This window comes from Lepidochelys kempii, chromosome 1 (genome assembly GCF_965140285.1).
Source record: "Lepidochelys kempii isolate rLepKem1 chromosome 1, rLepKem1.hap1, whole genome shotgun sequence".
In the NCBI taxonomy this organism is placed as follows: Eukaryota; Metazoa; Chordata; order Testudines; family Cheloniidae; genus Lepidochelys; species Lepidochelys kempii.
In genome coordinates, this window is record NC_136380.1 from 342,082,518 (window position 1) to 342,107,188 (window position 24,671).

General features: G+C 41.7%; 1 protein-coding gene across 3 annotated transcripts; it reads left to right on the top strand.

Annotated features, from left to right (window-relative positions):
- Positions 1 to 39: 39 nt before the first annotated feature.
- KIN (Kin17 DNA and RNA binding protein) lies at positions 40 to 24,393 on the top strand. 3 transcript variants are annotated; one of them, XR_012156853.2, is made up of 13 exons: positions 40 to 223; positions 2,393 to 2,487; positions 4,888 to 4,931; positions 5,046 to 5,168; positions 6,142 to 6,323; positions 11,626 to 11,674; positions 11,990 to 12,047; positions 13,911 to 14,040; positions 15,920 to 15,970; positions 16,720 to 16,788; positions 17,810 to 17,909; positions 18,149 to 18,331; positions 19,164 to 19,248. XR_012156853.2 is itself a non-coding variant. In XM_073328820.2 (13 exons), exons 1-13 carry the CDS (start codon positions 110 to 112, stop codon positions 21,244 to 21,246), a joined length of 1,179 nt encoding a protein of 392 aa, XP_073184921.1. In that variant the 5' UTR covers positions 40 to 109; the 3' UTR covers positions 21,247 to 24,393. The 3 variants fall into 3 exon arrangements, 2 of the variants coding, with proteins under 2 accessions (XP_073184921.1, XP_073184922.1); XM_073328820.2 differs by lacking the exon at positions 18,149 to 18,331 and adding an exon at positions 21,184 to 24,393 and having other exon boundaries at positions 19,164 to 19,264; XM_073328821.2 differs by lacking the exon at positions 18,149 to 18,331 and adding an exon at positions 21,184 to 24,393 and having other exon boundaries at positions 13,914 to 14,040; positions 19,164 to 19,264.
- Positions 24,394 to 24,671: the final 278 nt, after the last annotated feature.

The window sequence follows — 24,671 nt, forward strand, 5'->3', positions numbered from 1 at the left end:
CGGGGCGAAGGGCGTCCGCGTGGCCGGCCGGCGGAAGGCGTTCCGGGGTCGTGTCCTTCCGCTTCCGGTCGGGGCTGAGGGGGGTCGGGAGGCCGCCGCCGCCGCCGCCATGGGGAAGTCGGATTTCCTGAGCCCCAAGGCCATCGCCAACCGCATCAAGTCCAAGGGGCTGCAGAAGCTGCGCTGGTACTGCCAGATGTGCCAGAAGCAGTGCCGGGATGAGGTGAGCCGGGGCTGCGGGGCCGGGCAGGGGAGCTGGGGTGCAGCGGGCGGCGAGGCGAGACCAGGCGGCTGGGCCTGGGCCGTAGCTAGGGTAGCGGCCCCTGGCTGGGGTAGGGGGCTGTGCCGAGGGGAGGCGGGCTCGGAGACCCATGAGGGCGGCGCAGGGCCAGGGCGCCCCCCCCCCCCCCCCACGCCTGGGGCGGGCAGGGCTCGGCTCGTCGCTGTCCTCAGCGGAGCGCTAATGGGAGCTCGGCGCCGTCGAGCACGGGAAGGGGGCGTCGCTCTGCGCAGCAGCCTCCTGCAAACGCGACCCCTGTCGAACGGGGGGGTGCTCAAACCCGGGGTCGCAAGGTGGTTACATGCGGGTCGCCAGCTCCCCTTAAATTAAATCCCTTAATTTATAAGTTTCAGAGTAACAGCCGGGTTAGTCTGTATTCGCAAAAAGAAAAGGAGGACTCGTGGCACCTTAGAGACTAACCAATTTATTTGAGCATCAGCTGTAGCTCACGAAAGCTCACGCTCAAATAAATTGGTTAGTCTCTAAGGTGCCACGAGTCCTCCTTTTCTTAATTTCTAAGGGGGGTTACAGTCAGAGGCTTCCTTTGTGAAAGGGGTCACCAGTGTAAAAAAAAAAGGTTTGAAACCCACTGCGGTTGAAAGACTAGTAATAAAGACTTACATGTATCTATAGCAAAGGAAGAGTCTTTTACATAACTAACCTTTTTTTTTCTTTTGCCTAAATCAATGCTAATCCATATCAGAGGAGGCTATACATTCAAATACAATTCAGTGAACTAAACAAGATCCATTTTAAGTCAATTCGCTGCATTGTAATAATCCAAACAAAACAAATTAATAAAGTACACTGGGTAAGATTTAATTCTTTTGCTTGACATTTGTTTCACATGCCTTTGCAAAACAACTGTAAGTGTATTAATACACAGAGTGAAAGGCTGATTTCTGCTGCAGCTTTCGCAAGTATTACTGTCCTCTGATGAGATGTGTTTATTAACTTCTTCTAGTAATAATCTTGACAATTTCATAATAACATACTAGTGTACTAGATTTTCTCTCTTCTTTGGTAGAGGTCATCAGTATCACAAATACTTGCACAAATTGGGGCATTAGTAGTCCTTTCCACTTTCATAGTTGTAGCACTGATCTCTATCAAATCTGTTAGAACTTGTAATGAGCTTTTTCTTCACTTGTGACACTTTTCAGAGTAGCTGCCGTGTTAGTCTGTATCCGCAAAAAGAAAAGGACTACTTATGGCACCTTAGAGGCTAACAAATTTATTTGAGCATAAGCTTTCGTGAGCTACAGCGACACTGACATTCTGCATGTGTGTTTTGCCCCAAATGTACAAGTCCCATATCACTTTGTTTATTGAACGCAGACCATGTGCTTAATGCTGAACAGAACAGAGGGTGATAACCCCTGCCCGTACATGCTTTCAGGTTGCTATGGACACTCAGTACCTTATGATCAAGCTCTTCGGTCCCAAAGTGACAAATACTTATGCATATACTCACTAGGACTAATCAGGTGAGGAAGGTAACCGCTTTGTTGTTATATCTTCAGAATTGGGACCTAAAGGCTTGATCCTAACAGTGCTAAGTGCCCACAACTTACATTGAAATCAAGGGAAAATGCAGGCTCTCGACCTGCCCCTCAGGACCAGACCATAAAAATACATCAGGATAATGAGCATCAGCTGACTGGGAAATAGAATAATCAAATAGCAGTGCAGCATTATTAAAAAATAACATCTCTTATGCAAGAGGAGAGTTAAAACTAGGTAGGCATCACAGAAGAATCGTTTTAAGCAATTTTAAAGAGAAGAGCATAGATTCTTGCTACGTTGGAATGGAGGGGGCATTCTGGGCATAAAGGACCATTTGAAAAAAGGGAGTGGCTGGTGTGCAGGCGATGTGTTGGTAAAGCCAAGGGAATCTCCTTTCACTGTAACAGTAATAAGGCTTATGACAAACATTTCACACTTCAGATGCAGGAGTCATACAGTTGCTGCCTTAGCTCTGTTCTCCCACATTAGCTGCACTATGCGATGATGTTTTATTTTTTAAAACTCTAACTTAGGTTTTTTTGGTGTTTAAAATGTCAGTTTACTGACTTCTGTAAGTCAAGATAATGTTTATCTTTTATTTTACAGAATGGCTTCAAATGTCATTGTATGTCCGAATCCCACCAGAGACAGCTGCTACTTGCTTCTGAAGATCCTCAACAATTCATGGATTATTTTTCAGAGTTAGTTTCTCAAAATTCCCCACATAGGCCTTGATCCTGCAGTCGAATCTGGGAGGTTGCATCCTTGTGCCCTCTTGGAGTCCCACTGAAGCAACTGAATTTTGATGAATTTTAAAATTTTACTGTAGTGTTACTTGGTAGATATTTTTAAAGCAGCAGTATGAAAAGGGAGCAGCGCAGAAGTAAGGGTGGCAATACTGCAACTCCCCCCCCTCCTTTTGGGTCAGACCCCTACAGTTGTAACATAGTGAAATTATGTTTTCAGTTCAAAATCTGAAAATTTATGATTTTAAAAATCCTATGATCGTGAAATTGACCAAAATGGACCATGAATTTGTAAGGGCCCTGGTTATATAGTAAGAAAATGTCACCTGGTAGAAGTTACTATTATTATGAATTTGTATTATCGCAGTGCCTGGGAGCCATAGTGATGGACCAGGATCCAATTGTGCTAGGTGCTGTGGAAACACAGAACAAAAAGACAGTCCCTATCCCAAAGAGCTTACAATTTAAGATAAGAGATGACAGGTAGCTACAGACAGACAGGGAAGTACAAGGAAACAAGGGGACAGTATTTGTCTGCATGATAGGCAGTGCTTTCAGCACGTGAGCTGTGTAATTGTCAGGGTTTTTTTAGTCATCATAGCAAAGGAGAGTTTTGAGGAGTGATTTGGAAGTGGATAATAGGGTAGCTTTGCTGATGTTTATGGGAAGTGCCTCCCATTTGTGAAGGACAGCATGGGAGAAAGCACAGAAGTACTTATTTGAAAACTTAAGTGTGTGATGAAGGTTGGCATCATAGGCTGATTGGAGGTGAGTGTCAAAAGCTCAACAGAGAATGAGAGATGATGGAGATTGATTGTAAAGGGCCTAGAAAGTGACAACAAGTAGCGTATGTTTGATGCAGTGGAGAAGGGGAGATAGTGGAAAGATCCAAACGGAGATGTGACATGGGCAAAGGGACGGGTTAGGGAAATTATCTTAGCAACAGCATTCTGAACGGTTACAAATGGGGGAAGAGTGCCTTTGTCAAGACCAGTGAAAAGGATGTAGCAGTAATGAGATGTGAGATAATGAGAGTTTGAATGAGTGTTTTAGTTGTGTGGGTGGATAGGAAAAGCCATATCTTAGACAAGTTATGTAGAAAGAATCAGCCATATAAGGACATAACCTGGATGTGAGTACACAGAGTGAGCTCCAAATCCAGGATGACATTCAGGTTATGGGCTTGAGTGGCTAGCAGAATGGTGGTGGTGTCCACAGTGATCAAGAAAGGAGGTAGAAGGGAGGGCTTGCAGAGGAGAAGATTATGAGCTCTGTTTTAGCCAAGTTGAGCTTGAGCTGTCAGCTAGGCAGCCAAAGGAATTGTCAGAGAGAGATTTTAGTTGAGACAGAAGGAGGCAGGTCTGGAGCAGAGAGGTAGATCTGTGAGTTGTTGGCATAGAAATGGTAGCTGAATTTGTGTTACTGATGAGATTGTCCAGAGATAAGATAGAGAAGAGGACCAGCGACACAGCACTGTGGAAAAGTTGGAGGGAGGATGAGGAGGATCCTCTGAAGGATGCACTGAAGGAGCAATAAGTGAGGTTGGAGGAGAACCCTGCAAGGACAGAGTCACAGAAACCAAGGAAGGACAAGATTTCAAAAAGAAGAGCATAGTTGATGTCAAAGGCAGCTGACAGGTCAAGGAGGATAAAGGGTATGTCTACACTGCACACGCCTTATGGTGGCATATAAAGTATATACACTGCACTCCCATCGCCCCCAGCACAGACAGAAATAGCATTGTAGATGGTGAGGAACTGATTAGGTGAGTGGAGTAAAGTCATGTCTGAACCCTTTGGGTATGTACCCTACGTGGCTATCTACACACCCAAGTAGCACCTCTCCTGTTTTCACTGCTATTTTTAGTAGTATAGTGTCCTGCTGCTAGAGTCGCTGGCAGGGGGAGGCAGCTGGGAAAGGCTCTGGCAGCTCCCCATTGCCAGAGCCTTTCTTCATTGCAGGGAGCTGTTGGAGCCTTCCACTGACACATGTAGCTACACTCCTCAGTGTACTGCATCATGTAGTTCCGTATACCTTGCACGCCACCACCCGTGGTGTGCAGAGTAGACATAGTCAAAGTGTATGTGAGTACATTGACACATTTGCACAATTGTATAAATACAGGCACGCACACTGTGCATATAGACTTTTGTAGGTGTGTAGGGTGATACACATATGATACCATATTTTAAATGTTCCAGTGAAAGAGGAAATGGATTATCTGAATCTGGTGATATTCTTTTGAACTGAATACACCTCTTTATTTTGTAAATATTTTTCCATTGTCATTTATAAATGCAAATGCTACGCAACTGTAAAAGCATTATTTAAATAGTCTCCTTTGTATTCCATCAGGGAATTCCGAAATGATTTCTTAGAACTGCTCAGGAGACGATTTGGTAAATATTTTGATTATTTTTGTTAATAACCCTGTATAGTTCAAAAACAAAAATTCACATCAGTTTCTCCCCAGTAATGGACTTGTATTTAACAGTAATATATTTTTGTTTTAGGAACGAAAAGAGTCCACAATAATATTGTATACAATGAATATATCAGCCATCGAGAGCACATCCACATGAATGCCACGCAGTGGGAAACCCTAACTGACTTTACTAAATGGTTAGGGAGAGAAGGTAATTTTATTTCCTATAAGAAATGATTAATTACTGGCAATGCAGTCACTCAATAATCAATAAAACCTGCTGATTAGTCCAAAATACTGAAAATCCATAAGAAGTATGCATATACATTTATTGTACTCCCAACAGTGCCACATAAATAGTGATACATGTGATAAATTTCAAACCTTATGCTAACTTCTGAGGCTTTTCCTGCTTCATCTGCGCTCTGCCCACTAATCCACATCCACTGGAACTACTACTGAACTCGGATCAACTTTCAACGGCTGCCATTTAAAACAACAACGAATTATTAAAGAAATATTCCTTCCAAATATAGAATTGCTCCACAAATTAAGATGGCTTGAGGCCCTGAGTAGTCAATATTAATTACTGAACTTCTGAAAGGTTTAAGGCTTGATATCTACAATAATAGTTTTTCTGGTAAATGTGCATGTAGAGAAAATATGGCCTGGTGTGAAGGTTTGAGTGGCACTCATTGTAATGACCTGTGTGATTAACGTGGCCAAAGCAAACTCATTCTAATAAAATTACAAGTGTGATTAATTCGAACTCATTCTAGTAAAATTTATGCTATGGCACACCATTCTGTATGTGTAGTTATATATGTATGGATTTTTGTTTTCTCCTTGTTGAAAAAAGCATTTCCATTCCCATATTTTATTAAACAAAGGGAGCTTATGTACTTATGTCACTGTTAGCTACACTGACCTATTTCAAAGTAAATCTGATTAGCTGAAAGAAAAGATTATGCGTAAGATAGTTTAAAAGCAGTAATTCAAGAATAGTACATGGAGAAATTGTGTGCTACAGGTAATCAATACATCGATACACTAAATACAGTCTATGATGCATGTCTTGGCATTTACTTATTCCATAAACATAATTTCTTAAATGTAAGCATTTTTTTTTTTAGTTTGGTTTTGGTAGTAACTGTTGAAACATGATCTATGCTTGTTTTTTTAAGGCTTCTGCAAAGTGGATGAGACTCCTAAAGGCTGGTATATCCAGTATATTGATCGGGACCCAGAAACTATCCGTAGACAACAAGAACAAGAGAAGAAGAAGAAACAAGACCTTGATGATGAAGAAAAAACTGCTAAATTCATTGAAGAGCAAGTTAGGAGAGGCTTGGAGGGGAAAGAACAGGTGAGAAGATCTTATATATACCAATCTTCACATTCAGAAGTGCTCTTATTAAATATTTAATTTAATCCACATAGGACTGCTCTGTCAAATCTTCCAATGGACTCACATCTGCAGTTACTTAGCTATGATACAAACGGTCAGTCTTCACGCTCCAGGTTACAGGTCAATCACCAGCTGGGGTTAGGGAGGAATTTTCCCCAGGTAACTAATGCTGGATTGGTAACATGTATCATGGGTTCTTTGCTTTTGTATTTTTTTTTGGTCTCCTCTGAACCATGAGGGATAGGCCAGGGGTTCTCAACCTTTTTCTTGCTGATGCCCCCAGGGCCCGGCAGGGGAAGAGCGGGAGCCTGGGTTGGGGGGAACCCTTAAGCATAGGCATAGTTTTACCTCTATTTTGGGGGGGGGCAAGGGCTGACTGGGCTCGAGCCAGCTCCGCACAGCAAGGTCCAAAGAGGGAGCAGTTATATGGAAGACCAAGATGTTTCATTCATTGGCCAAATTTACATTTCTGGTGTGAGGGGAAACAGAAACAGCTCTTTGGGGCAGGGATTGCCACTTTATGCAGCGCCCAGCACCATGGGACCTGACCTAGATGCTGTTGTGATACAAATATTCTAGTAATCCCAAACTTCTAATGATCTCAGCTACACTAGAGTTTCTTCAGAAGGTTCAGCTGGGGTCCTACAACCAGCCAGCTACAGCAGCATTTTGTAGCCTACCACATGGATCCTCCATTTGAGTATCAGGTGCTGTGTTCAATCGCACTGGCAAATTAGGTAGGTGGGTGGCTGGCCCTTCTAGTCTCCATTCCCTCCGAAAGGCAAGTTTTGGAATTAGTTCCTATGTCCATACAAGAAGCATTCTACCTTTAATGAGGAAAATGTTATTCTTATAACTCCAGAAACCTTTCTGTTCAAGGTAAGTCCCTCTTTCCACAATTCCTGGAAAATAGTTCTCCCTTCATTTAGCTCTAACCCTTGGAAGATTGTGTCATTACTAGAGCTCTAAAGACATATCTCCAACATATACAATTTTATCCTGTTCATCTTTTTCTATCCAAAATGCCAATCCCTTAGGACCTCAGGTTGCTGCAGGCAAGTCGTAAAAATCCCGCACCAGTTAGCCTCCTCGGCTTCTGGGAGACTATTCACAGAAGTCCCTAGAGGCATTGTGGGGATGGGGGGAATGTATGAGTCTTATCTGAGGAAGACTTGCACAATGTTTCCATTCCTCTTCATTCCATTCCTTCCTTTTGATAGGAGGGTGTCTGTGATGGGGTGTCTGCACCACACTGGCAGAAAAGGGGTTAAAAGGAGCCCTAGGGAGGCTGCGCAGGAGGTAGCCAATCACAGAAGGGCTTATGGGAGCAGCCAGTCAGGGCCGGGCTGGCCCATATAAGAAGGACTGCAGAACAGAGCAGGGTCAGTCACTCCCTGGAGCTTGAGAAGGGAGGAGGAGTGGCTGCCTTGCAGGCAGAGGACAGCAAGCACCCTGGACCACGTAGTGCTGCAGGCAGGGACCCAGAGAACTAAAGGCAGCTCCTGGCAGGCTGCAGGGATCTGCAGCTTGAGGCCCTGATGCAAGGGCAAAGAGGGTGCTGGAGTCACTGAAGGAAGTGGCTAGATAGTAGACTGCAGGTCCCCCCAAAAGGAGGGGAACATGGAGAGCGTCACTGAAGAGGACGCTGCAGTCATGGGAGTGACGTGGGACCAGGAACAGAGGTGACAGCAGTCAAGACACCACCAGAAGAGGGTACAGCACTAATTTCCTGGACAGCTAGCAGGCACTGCAGTGGTGAGGCATGCCCCGTCACAGTGTCCTATCAAGGTCCCTCACCAAAGGCTCTTAAGCAAAGCAAGCTGTCATGGGATAAGAGGGAAGGTCCTCTCCTGGATTTGTAACTGGTTAAAAGATAGGAAACAAAGGGTAGGAATAAATGGTCAGTTTTCAGAATGGAGAGCGGTAAACACTGGTGTCCCCCAGGGTTCTGTACTGCGACCAGTTCTATTCAACATATTCATAAATGATCTGAAAAAACAGGTAAACAGTGAGGTGGCAAAATTTGCAGATGATCCAAAACTACTCAAGAAAGTTAAGTCCCAGGCAAACTGCGAAGAGCTACAAAAGGATCTCTCAAAACCGTGCGACTGAGCAACAAAATGGCAGATGAAATTCAATGTTGATAAATGCAAAGCAATGCACATTGGAAAACATAATCCCAACTATACATATAAAATGATGGGGTCTAAATTAGCTTTTACCACTCAAGAAAGAGATCTTGGAGTCCTTGTGGATAGTTTTCTGAAAACATCCACTCAGTGTGCAGCGGCAGTCAAAAAAGAGAACAGAATGTTGGGAATCGTTAAGAAAGGGATAGATAATAAGACCGAAAATATCATATTGCCTTTGTATATATCAATGGTATGCCTACATCTTGAATACTGCATACATATGTGGTCGCCCCAGCTCAAAAAAGATATATTGGAATTGGAAAAGGTTCAGAAAAGGGCAACAAAAATGATTAATAAGACTGGGACTTTTCAGCTTGGAAAAGAGATGACTAAGGGGGGATATGATAGAGGTCTATAAAATCATGACTGGTGTGGAGAAAGTAAATAAGGAAGTGTTTAAATAATTTACTCCTCATTACTCAAGAATGAGGGGTCACCAAATGAAATTAATAGGCAGTAGGTTTAAAATAGACAAAAGGAAATATTTCTTCACACAACGCACAGTCAATCTTTGGAACTCTTTGTCAAAGGATGTTGTGAAGTCCAAGACTATACCAGGGTTCAAAAACTAGATAAATTCATGGAGGATAGGTCCATTAATGGCTCTTAGTCAGGATGGGCAGGGACGGTGTCCCTAGCCTCTGTTTGCCCGAAGCTGGGAGTGGGCGACAGGGAGTGGATCACTTGATGATTACCTGTTCATTCCCTTGAGGGCACCTGGTATTGGCCACTGTTGGAAGACAAGATACTGGGCTAGATGGACCTTTGGTCTGACCCCGTATGGCTGTTCTTATGTCACTGGGTTGGTTCCCAGGTAACTCTTTAGTTTATAAATATCTCACTTTCTATTGGGGATTTTCTATTTCTGCCTATTATTGTACTGTAATAATTGAACTTCTGATGGTTTGAGTTGAAGGACAGAGCTCAGCCCTGGAGCCTCCAGCAACAGCATCTGAATTCCACTTGTGGGAGGCATTAGCCCACGAGTACTGGAAGGAAGTTTCTAACCGAAGGAAAATTATCATGTAAACATTTCTCATTCTCAAGAAATTAGCTACTAAAATCTTCTTTGAATTTAAATGGGAGGGAAAAGCAAGATGGTGATCAAAGTGACAGGACTTTTAAGGCCTGATCTTACATGACCTTCTAATTCCAAAATAACAAATGTTTTAGATCATCAAAAGTTTGGGAAACCAAATTCCAGAGATGAAAAGTAATTTTCTTTAGTACCGTGCTGTATTCTAGAGGACTTTTTCTTTGGCGTGGTTCCAGGACTCATTAACCTATTGATGCATGGGATTGAAACTTGCAGTTTTAATTCCAGGTATCCATAGGTAAATTTTAAGCAGCATTAAAATAAGTATTTTTCCTAGTTTAATATTCGAGTATACTGGCTGATTGTATGGGGGAAGCAGTAGATATGATATATTTTGATTTAGTAAGGCTTTTAACACAGTCCCACATGACATTCTCATAAGCAAACTAGGGAAATGTGATCTAGATGAAATTACTATAAAGTGGGAATTTGAACTGATTGAAAACTGGTTGAAAGACTGTACTCCAGTGGTCCCAAAATGTGGGGCACCTCCCCCCCCCAGGGGGCATGGAGGAATGTTTGTGGGGGCGGGGCTTGGATTAGCCCCCATTGGGGTTAGGAAGGGAGCAGCACCATGCCCCAGACTTGCTCCTCCACCAGGTTCCATTCAGCCCCCAGTCCTGCTCTGCCTCCAGGCTGAGCTCCACCTTTCACTCGCTCTCCACCCCCAGCCAGTTCTACCCTCATTCCCTCTCTGCCCTCGACAAGTTCCGTCTCTAACCCCAGCCCCAGTTCACCTTCAGCACACACTCCGCTGCTGAGGAAGCCATGGCTATGCAGTAATGGAGGGGGGTCCCGGACACATTCCGGTTTTTGTAAGGTGGTGGTGGAGGGCGGAGGGGTGTGACTGAAAACATTTGAGCGCCCTTGCTGTACTCAAAGCATAGTTATCAGTGGTTTGCTGTGAAACTGGGGGTGTGTATCTAGTGGGGTCCCACAGGGGTCTGTCCTGGGTCCGGTACTATTCAATATTTTCATTAATGAGTTGGATAATGGAGTATAAAGTATTCTTATAAAATTTACAGTTGACACCAAGCTGGGAGGGGTTGAAGTACTTTGGAGGGCAGGATTAGAATTCAAAATGACCATGGCAAATCAGAGAATTGATCTGAAATCAGCAAGATGAAATTCAATAAAGACAAAGGCAAAGTACTACACTTAGGAAGGAAAAATCAAATGTACAAGTACAAAATGGGGAATAACTGGCTAAATGGTAGTACTGCAGAAAAGGATCTGGCAATAAAAGGGATCACAAATGGAATATGAGTCAACAATATGGTACACTTGAGAAAAAGGTAAATATAATTCTGGGGTGTATTAACAGGGATGTTATATAGAAGACACAATCATTCATTCGATATGGCACTGGGGAGGCCTCAGCTGGAATATTGTGTTCAGTTTTGGTTGATTTGGAAGATTTAGATTAGATATTAAGAAAACCTTTCTAATTACAAGAATAGTTAAGTACTGGACTAGATTACCAAGGGAGGTTGTGGAAACCCGATCATGGGAGAACATAGTCAGGGATGGCCTCGGTTCTTGCCTCATCACAGGAGGATGGACTAGATGGCTTCTTGAGGTCCTTTCTGTCCCTACGATTCATTGAACCTGCAGTGCCTCAAAATAGGGAAGAGTCTCATCATTTCTGTATCATTTGGAAAGCCTGTCTCTCTGTATAGCCGTGTTGGCTCAGGAAGAAATAGGGCTATTAATAAAAGGTAACTTTCCTTTCCTATTGGAGCCAGTCTGTTTCAGATGATATCCATATAGAGAATCTTCATTGGAGAATTCTGCACAGGGGTCTATAACAAGATGTCTTCTAGTCCTGATCCTCCTAACCTGTCAGGCCAGAGTGGCTAGTTTGATAACCTTATAATAGTTGTAAAAATTGAGCTAATTAAAGATCCCCAGCAATGATATCACGTCAGTTGTTTATTCAACCCTTGAAGTTTGTTTTATTTTTCTTTGGCAGGAAAGGCCTGTCTATACTGAACTAAACAGAGAAAATGATGAAGAGAAAGGTAACTGGACTTTTAATATGCATGTTTAGAATTTATGGAGGATATTTGTGATCTAGGATTAAAGCAGTGGACTGAGCATTGAGGCTTAGCATTGGTAAAGTGCTTTAAGATCACAGATGAAAATCACTATAGAAGAGCGAAGTATTCTTCTTGTACTGTATAAAGAAGTTCATTTTAAAGGATGAGCCAAAACATTTGAATAGTAAATCTTTCTGTATTTGTGTTGCTTCTAATTTGCAATTCATCACTGTAACACCCTTAAATACAGTTAGATGTGAAGGATAGAAATAGAGTAACATCTCTTTATTTTTTTAGTTGCATTTAATTTAAACAAAGGAGCCAGTACTTCAGTAGCAGCATCGTCTAAAACAAGGTGAGGAAAAGACACGAAGCATCCCATGCTGTTTGTGTCCTGTCTTATTGTTTGTATTATGGTAGCACCCACAATGCGCTAAGTGTTGTTCACGTGTACAGCGAGACAGTTCTTGCCCTAAAGAGCATGCAGTCTATTTCCTGATCCTGCTGTGTTATACAGAAGGCCAGACTAGATTATCTAGTGGTCCCTTCTGGCTTTAAACTCTGTGAATCTATTGGCCTGGTGGGTGGAGCCCCATGGAAATCAGTGGGCTTCCTCGCATCCACTGACTAGGAGCCAGATGCAGGATCAGCTCCTAAGAAGACAAGCAACATATGAAAAGTCAGATAAAGGACTAAAATATACAATCAGAAATATTTAAATGAGCATCCGATATCCCAGCTGCCTTTCTACTTATCCACTACTAGTTGACTAGTTTAGTCTTGTAAACCCATGTTTGACTACTGTGGCCAATTGCCTTCAATGCATTTTCCTGATCAGCATTCAGGAAGGTGAATCCAAATAAATCTTTTTAAACTTCATTGAGTTTCGGTGTAACCACAAGCAGTGCAAGACAAAGGGATCAATAATATAAGCAATGCTGATAAGAAGTTACAGCAGTCTGTGAAAACATTTGGCTAGCAAGAAACCATCCTTTCTCATAGGACAATATTGTAATTAAACATATTACAGGTAAAATGAAAGCTCTCTTCTCATCACAGGGGAAGCGTCTAGATAAGATATCTGATGTGAGATATGCGAGATAGAAAATTAGACTATAAACTGGTTCAATATAATAGAGGGATTTTAAGCTTTGAGGTATATTATAAATTACACCTAAAGATTCCACTCCCAGGTAGTGCTCAAGGTGATTACAGGATTTAAAATACAAACTTCCCTGAATAGATCTCCTGCAAGTAAGAAGTACTGTTCTGAGTGTTCTCCAGCTATTTGCTGGAATTAGTCTGTCTAGACCTCTGTGAAACTAGTAGGCCAAGTGACCTAAATTTCTCATGCCAAGTTAGAGATGCTCCCAGGCACAAGATTTCTGTAACATTAATGCAGAAGTAAAAGAGACTTGTAGAGAGTGTATCTAGATCATGATAACCTGCACTATTTTATTTTTAATTATCCTTAGCACTTATATAGCACTTTACATCTACAAAACACTATTTGAACACAAGACAATAAACATTGTTACCAAAGCAAACAAACTGACTTCCTGCAAAATCAGAACCGATCTTTCTTAAAATCGGTCAAAAAAACGAAAAATTGCAGATTCAAAATAAACAAGAACGAATCCATATCCAGGTATAGGATCTTGATCACTTTGCTCACTGTCTGTAAACGCAGCAGCTTCCTACAGAGAAGCAAGAACATATGGCCCAATTCAATCTGAGAGGTTTTGTTAATGAACAGGCTTTTGTCCACCTATTGTACCTCTGCCCACAGATAAATTTCTCCGTAATGTGTGCTAGAAGAAACATTTTTGTACTAAAATGGTTGAAGCATCCATCTAAGTCTTGGACCAGTGGGTTGGTTTGACCATCAGATTGTTTGCCTCTTGGAGTTCCTGCAATCCAAACGCAAAAGTTGGTACAATTCGTGCCCCAGAGATTATAATCCAATGCCTCGATCCTGCAAATTGATCTGCTCCTGTGTCCATATAGGTCCCCATTGAAATCTGGTGCAGGATTCATGTAGATTAAGTGGCGGGATTGAGGTCTAAAAGATCAGCTGCACCTCTGCACAGCCTGTTCTCCGGGGGCATCTCTGTAAAGGTGTCAGTTTAAGACTTCCCTGATAACCTAAAACTTCTATGCTTACGCTTTGTACTGTTCACTTTTTTAAAACATCATCTTAATCTAAACCCTCTTCCAGCAGTGTCCTTGGACCAAGTGCATTGAAGATGGTGGGAGGAGCAGGATCAGTTAAACGGAAAGAATCTGCTCACAGCTCAGGCCAATCAAAGGAGAAAAAGAAGAAATCTGCACTGGATGAGATCATGGAGGTACAGTGAGAATGTTACCTAGAGATCCATGCCTTTGTAATCCAAGTCTAAATCACTAAGTGCACTCTACTTGGGGCTACCTTTGAAAAGAACTTGAAGCTCCAGATTGGGTGGAATTCAGCAGCTCACCACTTTACACGATCATCGTGGCTTATCCCACGTAATACCAATGCCTCCTATTCTACCCATGCTCTATTTAATTCTGGATGCAGATCAAGGGGTCTGGATTTTTCAAGTGACCTAGCTTAGTACATCTTTTATAAGAAAAGTTTTTATTCTAGACAAAATTTTATAAATGTCTAAAGAGAATTGCCTTTCATCTTAATGAAAGAGTCCTATTCAATTAGATCACATAATGGCAGAGAGCTAAAAAGCGACCAATTTTAAAAGTGCTTATATACTAATGCTAGAAGTCTAAGTACTAAGATGGGTGAACTTAAGTGCCTGGTATTAAATGAGATATTGATATAATAGGCATCTCAGAAACATGATGGAATGGTGATCATCAATGGGGGACACAAATATTTTGTACCCTTGTATTAAGGAATGACAGAATAGGTCATGCTGGTTGGGGAGTGGCACTATATGGGAAAGAAAGCATAAAGTTAAATATAGTACAAATCTTAAATGAACCAAACTGTACTATGGAATTCTATGGATAGAAATTCCATGATTGAATAATAAGAATGTAGCAATGGGGATATATTTCTGACCAGGATGGTGCTGGTGACTGTGAAATGCTCAGGGAGATCAGAGAGGTTATGCAAATAGAAAACTCAATAGTAATGGGGGATTTCAACTATCCCCATATTAACTGGGTACATGTCACCTCAGGATGGAATGCAGAGATAAAATTTCTGGACATCATAAATGTCTGCTTCTTGGAACAGCTAGTCCTGAAACCCACAAGAGGAGAGGCAATTCTTGATTTAGTACTAAGTGGAGCACAGGTTCTGGTCCGAGAGGTGGATATAGCTGAACCAATTGGTAACAGCAACCATAATGTAATTATATTTAACGTCCCTGTATATGTGTGTGTCGGGGGTGGGGAGGGGGTGTGCGCGAAATACCAAAGAAGCCCACTACAGAAGCATTTAATTTCAGAAAGGGGAACTACACAAAAATGAGGAAGCTAATTAAACAGAAATTTTAAAGTACAGTTCCAAAAGTGAAATGCCTACAAACCGCATGGAAACTTAAAAACCCCCCACCATAATAAAGGTTCAACTTAAATATATACCCCAAATTAAGAAAATGTAGTAAGAGGACCAAAACAGTGCCACCACAGCTGAACAACAAAGTAGAAGAAGTTAAATTCTACTGAGGAAAATAGGAAGGAGTATAAACTCTGGCAAGTCAAGTGTAAAAGTATAATTAGGTGGGCCAAAAAAGAATTTGAAGAGCAACTAGCCAAAGACTCAAAAACTAACAGCAAAAAAGTTAAGTACATCAGAAGCAGAAAGCCTGCCAAATAATCAGTGGGGCCACTGGATGATCAAGGTGCTAAAGGAGCACTCAAGGAAGATCAGGCCATTACAGAGAAACTAAATGAGTTTTTTGCATCAGTCTTAACCGCAGAAGAAGGTTGTAAGGGAGATTCCCACACCTGAGCCATTCTTTTTCGGGGACAAATCCCAGATTGTAGTGTCATTAGAGAAGGTTTTGGAAGAAATTGATGATAACTTATTACTATTTAATTTAAGACCAGATGGTATAATACCTACTGCGCTAGATGGACCATTGGTGTAGTAAACACCTTCACTATTCTGTTTTGGTTTGATACCTAAGTGCATGGAACTTGTTCAGGTTTTTAGGGGGAGGTGGGAACCTTGCACTGATATGAAAGGCCAAAAAAAAATTGACTTTTTTTCTTCTGTAGTTTGAAGAAGAAAAGAAAAAAACAGCCCGAACAGATTACTGGTTGCAGCCTGTAAGTATCTGAATAACTACATAGTTATCAGGCCAAATTCTGCCTTTGGGAACATGCACACAGCCCCTGCTGGTTTGCAACATGTATAGATCCAAGAGCAGAATATGACCAAAAGTACATTTTTATTTTCCAAACAGAGATATTATCATAAGTTAATTTCTCTCAGTTTGCAAATATCTCACTTTTCCTGGCTGCTGTGCAATATTTACTATGCTGAAACATTATACTTCAAATATTTAAGCTCCTTTATATACTGATGGCTTACTTTGTAGTTAAAGGACAGTTGCATCTAGAGGTTATCTACATGCACTTTTAACGGGGTGTCTTTTCCCCACTCTAGTGGTCAGACCATATAGAGATTTAGTAGTAAGATACAGCCTTTGCACTAACACAACTATGTCTTCCAGCTCAGGAAAGAGGGTCAGGCTGTTAGATCCAAATGTCCTGGTCAGGCCTTGCCAGTGATCCAGGAGGGCTGCCTTGTAACACACTGAATTCAAATTTAAGTATATTTTGAGTCAGTGAGGGCAGGAGATGCCTTTGTGGTGGGGTTCCTGCCACAATGAAAGTTCTATAATGTCATGTCTTAGAAGTGACATTGCCTGCTGACACTACACAGCATAACATCAGTGTCTGCTTGTGGGGACAACTGGAGTTAAAAGCTACTTGTGATGTAAACACTGAGTTGAGAGTAAGTTGTTTTTGTTTGTGTATTTAGCTTTTTCTCTTTCCTTTTTCCCCTTTTCCAGGAAATTGTTGTAAAAATTGTAACAAAAAAGCTTGGTGAGAAGTATCATAAGAAGAAAGCAGTTGTTAAGGTGAATCTACAGCATTTTATCCGATCAAAGTTTGTGAATAAAGTGATTGGACACAACCTAGTCCACAGCAATTAGAAAACATCTGTTTATTTGGTTGCTTATGGTGGTAGTGGTTGAACCCCAACTATCAGAATGAGGGCTTCCCTTTAACTTTCTCAGAGTTTACCAGATTCTCAGTTCCTTCTGGACAGTGAGTGACTTGGGATTTATTGCAAATCAAAATAGACGCTTGTGGGCATCCACTCACCTCTTCATTCTTGATGACCATTTTTCCCTATTAAGTTTACTCTTGTTACTGTTTTCTTCAGACTCTGATTTCATCGATGAGTCTTTTTAGAGCATACAGTCATCTTAAAGCTGTGTTGCTGGGGAGTGACCAAGAGCAGTGCATGGTATTTCAGTCCTTGAGACTGTGTCAGTAATCTCTGTCCAGCATTGAAGTGTAAAAATCCCAGATGATCTTAGAAGGAGGGGTCCCCTAAATTCACAAGTTCTTCAGTCTGGTGGCCCTTGCCTAATGGTCTGAAGTATCTCATCATCCTCTGAAGTAGCTAGCACTGGCCACTGTCAGAGACAGGATACTGCACTAGATAAACCATGGATCTGATCTAGCATGACAAAACCGATGGCCTACATTTTCAAAACTGAATAGTGATTTTGGATGCCCAATCTGAGACTCTTTAAAGTGGTCTGATTTTCAGAAAATCATTGTGCAGCATTTTCTAAAAATCAGGTCCATTTCAGACTTCTCAAGTTGGGCACCTGAAAACACTTGCCACTTTTGAAAATTTAGACCTATGTTCCTGAATCTACTTGCTATTAAGACTACTTTAAAAAAAAAAAAAAAGGCAGAAAATCAAAGAATGATTCTGTTTTGTAATTACCCCGATGTATTTGCATCATTCATGTTACATGGCCATTTGCTTTTAAACCTCTTACCTGTATTTTTTTAATAAGAAAATAATCAAGTTATAGGTATCTTTCCCTTTTTAAAATAAATATATTTAATTTTCCATGACAGGAGGTAATTGACAAGTACACAGCAGTTGTAAAGATGATTGATTCTGGAGACAAACTGAAACTTGACCAGACACATCTAGAGACAGTAATACCAGCACCAGGTAAATTTATTTGCAAACGAGCTAGCAAAGCTGCATCTGATGGACTGACTTTCATTCTTTTGAGCTATAACTCATCAATTGTCACCTGAGGGTTATGATGACAAGTGTCATTTTACTAATTTTGTTCCTGGCCAGCATTTCTTATCCACATTGTATTAAGATATTCCTGTCATGTACCAAGTATCCTCTGGTTGCTGTTGGTGCAAATATTGCATTTATTCTTTTTGGTGATTTCACAGAGCTTTCCAAGAGGAATTATGCTCCTTCTAAGAAGGATAGGAAGCATTTTTTGGTTTGACTAGATGAAAGCATCTCTCTTCAGCTGCCAGGAAGTATCTGTAGGAGTCTGCCAAAGAACTTTACTGATTGTCCTCAATGGTTCTTAGCATGCATTTTCCCTCCATGTAATACATATTATAAATGTAAGTGTATTGTTGAGGTATTTGTCACCTTAAAGTTTCCTCCATTGTCTGGAGTTCGTGATTGTAAGGTTATTTCTGGATATTGTGTTTTTGGCATTGATTTATTTATTTAGGAATAGTTTTATGATGGATGAGGGAGAAATTACAAGGATTTTGAAAAACAAAATAAAAATGAAGATGTAAATATTGTAAGGTAATTGAAGCTTGCCAGGGCCCCCTAGAGATCCCTGTTAGTCATAAAGTGCTGGATTGTGGTGGTTCCTTCACAGGCTCTCCCTAAGATGGACAGGATTCAAGGAAACTCTCCCCTCCTCTTGTGTACCTGCGCAGAGAGGTGCCCACAGTCAGTGCTGGGTTCCTGGATATTCAAGGACCAGGAAAGTCCCTCAGCAACAGTGAGGTACCCCAGAAGGGGAGTGATCCTAGAAGGAAGGTGATTCCTGCCCAAACAGCAGGCCTTGCTGGAGAAGGAGGGTGAATGCTGCATCCTTTCAGAGGGTGTCAGAGCTCCCATTGCTACATACCTCACATGTGCACTTCTAGTGAATTATGACAAGCTTCTCTGTGCTGCTTTTCAGCCTACTTAGATAAACCGGCATCGGCAGCTTCCTAAAAGCAAAACAACCTTCATCTGTATCACTCAGGCATTTTAGGATCAAGCAGTCCCTGAAGAAAAGCTGAGCATTGCTTCCAAGGGAACAATGTCTTCTATAGTTCTTGTAGATACAGACTTCCCAAAGTGACTCTGGCCTGTGTTTTCAGGAGAGAGGGGCTTGATCAAAAGACACTAAGAGTTCCCTATGGGTAAAGTTCTTCCTGTTTACTGTTTCAGGAAAGAAAGTTCTGGTTTTAAATGGAGGTTACAGAGGAAATGAAGGCATCTTGGAATCTATAAATGAGAAGAACTTCTCAGCAGCAATAATCATTGAATCTGTATGTACATTTTCAATATATGTAATAATCTTTCATTTATAGCACTTTTCATCAGTAGATCTCAAAGCCCTTTACAAAGGGTGAATATCATTATTGCCCCTTTGCAAATGGGGAATCTGGGACACAGATTGGTGCTCAGGGTCACCCAGCCGGCCAATAGGAATAGTACCCAAATCCTTTTAGGTTCTAATCCACTGCCCTATCTACTGGGCCTCCTTACCTTTAAAAGACAATGGGATACTGAATTTACAAATTGAACTTCAAAGATAAATTTGTAAAATATTTAATAGCTTTAATTTAAATGTGGTCTATTAATGATACAATAACTTTTCAACTGAGAAAGCAATACACTTAAAATGTATGTATGTATGAAATAAGAGAATTATCTTACTGTATTTATCAAGCTGGCTTTGTAGTTTGATGGATTTTGAATCCTTGTTGTTCATGCTACTTATAGTTAAGACTGTGTTTGCATTTTTGTTACAAACCACCTTTCTCAATGGAAAATATTCTCTGGGCTGAGCCTTAGTGTAAAAGGCCTTTTTTCTTTTGTATGAGTCCTATAAATCTCTAAAGAGAGATTTAAGGTTAAAGTCTGGCCCCACTGAAGTCAGTAAGAGTAGCTGTTGATTTCATGGGGCCAGAATTTCACTCAATGACTCTGTTTTGATGTCAGAGGGTAGTGGTTACTAAGTAAGTTAGAGACCTTTTTTTCTAGAGGTGTTTACTTGGCTTCTTGTTTCAGAGCTCCTGCCAGCATCAGCACAGAAATAAGGATGGCAGGGTTCGGTATTGCCACCTTTCTGTGCTGCTGCGTGCAGAGCTGGGCCCTCAGTCAGCAGCCACCTCTCTCCAGCCGCCCAGCTCTGCAGGCAGCAGCGCAGAGGTAAGGGTGGCAGGGTACGGTATTGCCACCCTTACTTTTGTGCTGCTGCTGGCAGGGCGCTGCCTTCAGAGCTGGGCACCCAGCCAGCAGCCACCTCTCTCTGGCTGCCCAGCTCTGAAGGCAGCTCAGAAGTAAGGGTGGCAATACTGCGACCCCTACCCCCCGCGACTCCCTTTTGGATCAGGACCCCCAATTTGAGAAATGCTGGTCTCCCCTGTGAATGCTGTATGGTACAGGGTAAAAGCACACAAAAGACCAGCTTTCATGCGGGGAGACCCGATTTCACAGCACGTGACACGTTTTTCATGGCCGTGAATTTAGTAGGACCCTACATATAACTTTTGAATGCAGTTACTGCTCTTGAACAGACAACCAGCGTAACTGCCCGTGCATTTGGTCACTTTAACATATAACATAGGACCTGACATATTGGATCAAACCCTTGGTTCATCTAGTCCAGTATCCTGTCTCCAACTGGCCAGCGCCAGATGCTTCAGAGGAAAGGTACAAGAAGCTTACAGTTGCCAGATGTGGAATAATCTTTTCCCCCCAGGCAGATCTCATTCTAATTCCTAATAGTTAGAGAGTGAAGCATGTAATTGTATATCCCTTCCAAAATTTACCATTAACTATTAAAACTGTGAATATTTCTGCCCATATAAATGTCCAATTCCTCTTTAAATCTTGCTAACTAGTAAGTAATTCCATAATAATATTAATGTGCAGTCTTCTCAAAACCTGGCCTTTCACATTAATGCATTGTCCACAGTCTCTGAAGGATGAAAGTTGTACATTAGGTAAAAATCAATAAACAAATGAATACAGCAATGTGTAAAAATGCCAAAGTTTCTTTCATTTCCTGTGTGCTATTCACTTAATAGCTATCATTTTCTTAAACATGGCTAAGTGTGGACAGGTTTGATTTGATTCAGTTGAGCTATATTGTAATTTTAAACTATTTATTATGAGATTCAACAAACATAGTTCTCCCTGCCCCCCACCCCAATCTTTCTTGCAATTTATTCATCTGCAGGGGCCTTTAAAAGGACGGAGAATTGAAGGCATCCAATATGAAGACATTTCCAAACTCCTTTGAGACTCAAAGCAATGGGTCAAAGCTGACTCCTGGAAACATCAAATTGGTGTCCACTATGCAGACACACAAGGCTCTACTATGTCAGAGTTTTTAATTTGTGTATATAGAAAAAACAACCTAGATTTATGTAAAGACCACTATAAATCTGTTAACATTTGTGAAAATCTTGTCTAATCTTTGATTCTGTATCAAAGTTGTATTATGTTGTAATATTTTAATTTGTTTTTCTTTTCTAAGATTAGGGGATACCTGTGTGCCGGAATATTTTACTTACTGAACTATGTTAAACATTTTATAAAATATCACCAGCTAGAAAGGGCCACTTGAGGCAGGTACTGTATGTAACGTAGCCTATAGTTTGCATAACATACTTCTGGATCTGCCGCCAAAACAAAATTCTGGCTTTAGAACAAGCAAAGAGATTAAAAGAAAAGCAGGAAGGCAGCAGTGCTGTAGGGGATTATTTTTCTGGGTTTTGATGATGTACATAAGAATGGTTTGGTTTATTAGTTTTAAAGTGAGTGCAATAAATTACAGCAAAACCTGCTTAATCAGTACTCTGCTAAACCGCACACCCAGTCAGGACCTGATCCTGGCATCCTCTGTGTTCCCATTAACTATCATGGTTGTACTTGCCTCTGTAGTGACTCCAAGATTTAACCCTTAATTGGCATGATTTATGGGGCAGTGCAGTTCTGTGAATGTGAGCAGTAAAGAAATGGCACATCTAGTTGTCTGCTCAGTTAATAGAAATGAACTGGTGGTTGTGCTGGCATAGATTCCCCAGGGCCTAGTCTTTTGTTCACTTTAATGCTGCTTTCCTGCTCTATTGTGGATCCTAGATGAGTCACTTTTCTTTGAATAGTTTTTAAAACGTGTAGCATTCTGTACAACACTTTTTTATTTTTAAAGCAATTTGTGGAATAAAAGCACATCTCTCTCAGCACAATGTATCCCTTAAAAGCCTCTGGATAATCAGTATTGTTGTCAACTGGTTCTCCCTAGTGGAATCAAGCCAAGAGTCCAGATGCATGTCTTGCTTTATTTGTTGAAATAGCTAAACTGCATAAACTACCATGGGAAGAGGATGAAACATTACATTTGGGCTGATAGGTCTCTGATTAAATCTCATGTGTTCTTGGAACATGAGATAGAAATGATCTTGACCCAGCTAAAATAGTTATGGAGAGCAAATCCACCTATTGGATACAATTGGGGGGTTTTTAGATGCACTTGAGTCTGTGCTGATCCTCTCTTAGTAGTAGTTCTTTTGTAACACCTAGTCAGGACTGAGGCGTTGTTCTGCCAGGCACTGTACAGACCTAGGAAGACACAGCCCCCTAACTAGAAGAGCTTAAAATCAACTGAAGACAAGAAGGGAGGGAGGCGAGCAATAGGGGGTGAATGGAGAGGGTGGATGAGGGTAACTGGTAATAGTTACGTGGCTTTGTTTTGTCATAACTTGATGGAGCTGAATCATTGAAGTGACTGGGGATACCGGAGGGAGAGAGGCGGTGGATAGGAGGGAGAGAGGCATTTACATGAGTTTGGCTCAGGCTGGAGGGGAGGTTTTGGGTGTGGGGAGAGGCTGTGTAATTGGGTGAGAGGATGGAAGTGAGGAGGTGAAGGTGTGACTGTGGCTGGGCAGAAGGATGGGGATGCAGTGGGGAATAATAAGAAGTAGAGCAGCAATCTGTTTCCTAATGATGTTACAGACAGGAAAATAAGGGGGGCTGGTGCCCAGAGCACATCTCATTGGTTTGGAGAGGGATGGGGCGATAGTACCAGATTCTCCTTGGCTTGTGCTGGAGCTGCTGCTGGTAGCATATTCTGGGGGGTCAGAGGCTGCCAGGGCTCTCCTCTGGGAGAGTCTTAGTTTTTAGCGGAGAACACTGGGGACTGTGTCCAGAGGGGGTTGAGGTAGATTGGCTGGAGAGCCCAGAGTTAGTCTTGATTTAAAAAAAATACAATAAAAAATCTCTAACCTTCTGCTCTTTTCTTGCCTCAGTAGTTTTAGGCTGAGCAAGTTTCCTTGAGAAGATCTGACTGTGGTGTTCCTGATTAACAGGCAAATCTCCTCCTTCCTCTGGTCTAATGGCTGGACCGCGCAGGATGCTATGCCGATGCGTGCGTTAGCTGTGCCTCAGTCTGAGCAAGCTGCAAGTTCATGTCACCGTGTTAGTGAAAGAGGCACACACACTGTCTGGCCTGCTGTTGAATTTATGGTCTCAAGGGGACCCCTGCTGGTGAAATAGTAGATTTTTCATATGCCCACCGCACTGAATTGTTTCTGAGATCGCATTTCATTGCAGATAAAATGGCTCCTTTTGACTCCCGGAACAGATGTGATGCGCTGCAGAGCAGTAACAAAGTGGCTTTAAAAAGCATCCGTTGCAGCTGAGTTTGTTTTAGGAAAGTTTTCCCACTTGTTCAAAACTCTTGATTCCTCCCAGCATGGCGGAGAGGAGGTGGCATCCCTGTTGTAGAGCCAGAGGAAGCTAAAGTACAGAAAGAAAAATGACTTGCTCAAGGCCACGTGCTAGAATGGAGTAAAGCAAGGAGTAATTTTAAGATAACCTGGCCAAGACTGGGAAGAGGTGGAGAGACGGGGACCTGAAGTTGGGCTTCAGGCATCTAATTACGTGTACCGATTTCAAAAGCACTGAGCTTTCTCATTAACCTCGATGGAAGCTATTGGAGGCTCAGCACTTTTGCAGGTCAGATCATCTGTTTAGGTGCTTAAATACCAATTCAGGAACCTAACTTTGGGTACCCATTTTAAATAATCTTGCACTCCCTACCCTCATTCCTTGAGCCCAAATGGTCCACTCCTGTATTTGGAGGCTGGACTTGCACATTTACTGAATAATATTATACATATTTAAGAGGATTTTCAAAGCTGGCTTTTGAAATACTTGATGCCATTACAGCATTTCCATTTACTGAATTGTGGCATTTCTTTTTTGTGTTGGGCACTCCCCTCTTGCTACCTTCTAGAAGGAAGTCCAGTTTATATTTCTGTGCAATCTGACATCTTCACTGTGAATTTTAATTGGTTAATATTGCAAAGCAGGTGTGAATTGAGGTTTGTTTCTGTAGTTCCTATATTTTGCATGCATTAAATAAAACTGGTTTTGCCTATGCTGATTTCCGTGTTGAAATGAAAGCCCAGCCCAGCCATTGCACTTCATGCACCGGGTTCCATTGCCCAGGAGTAGTTTATTTCTTTAGTCAGGAAGCACATTGAGAAGTAGCTGTGCTTCAGTTAACGGGAAAGGATGACTATAGTGATAGGAGTCCCATTGATAGAAGTGAAGCTTTCTGGGTTGGTGATTTTCTGTAGTTGGAGCACAAACCTTCTCCCTCACCGTTACCTGATTTATATTCTTGTGTAAGTTATATGAAAATTGATATTGACATATAAT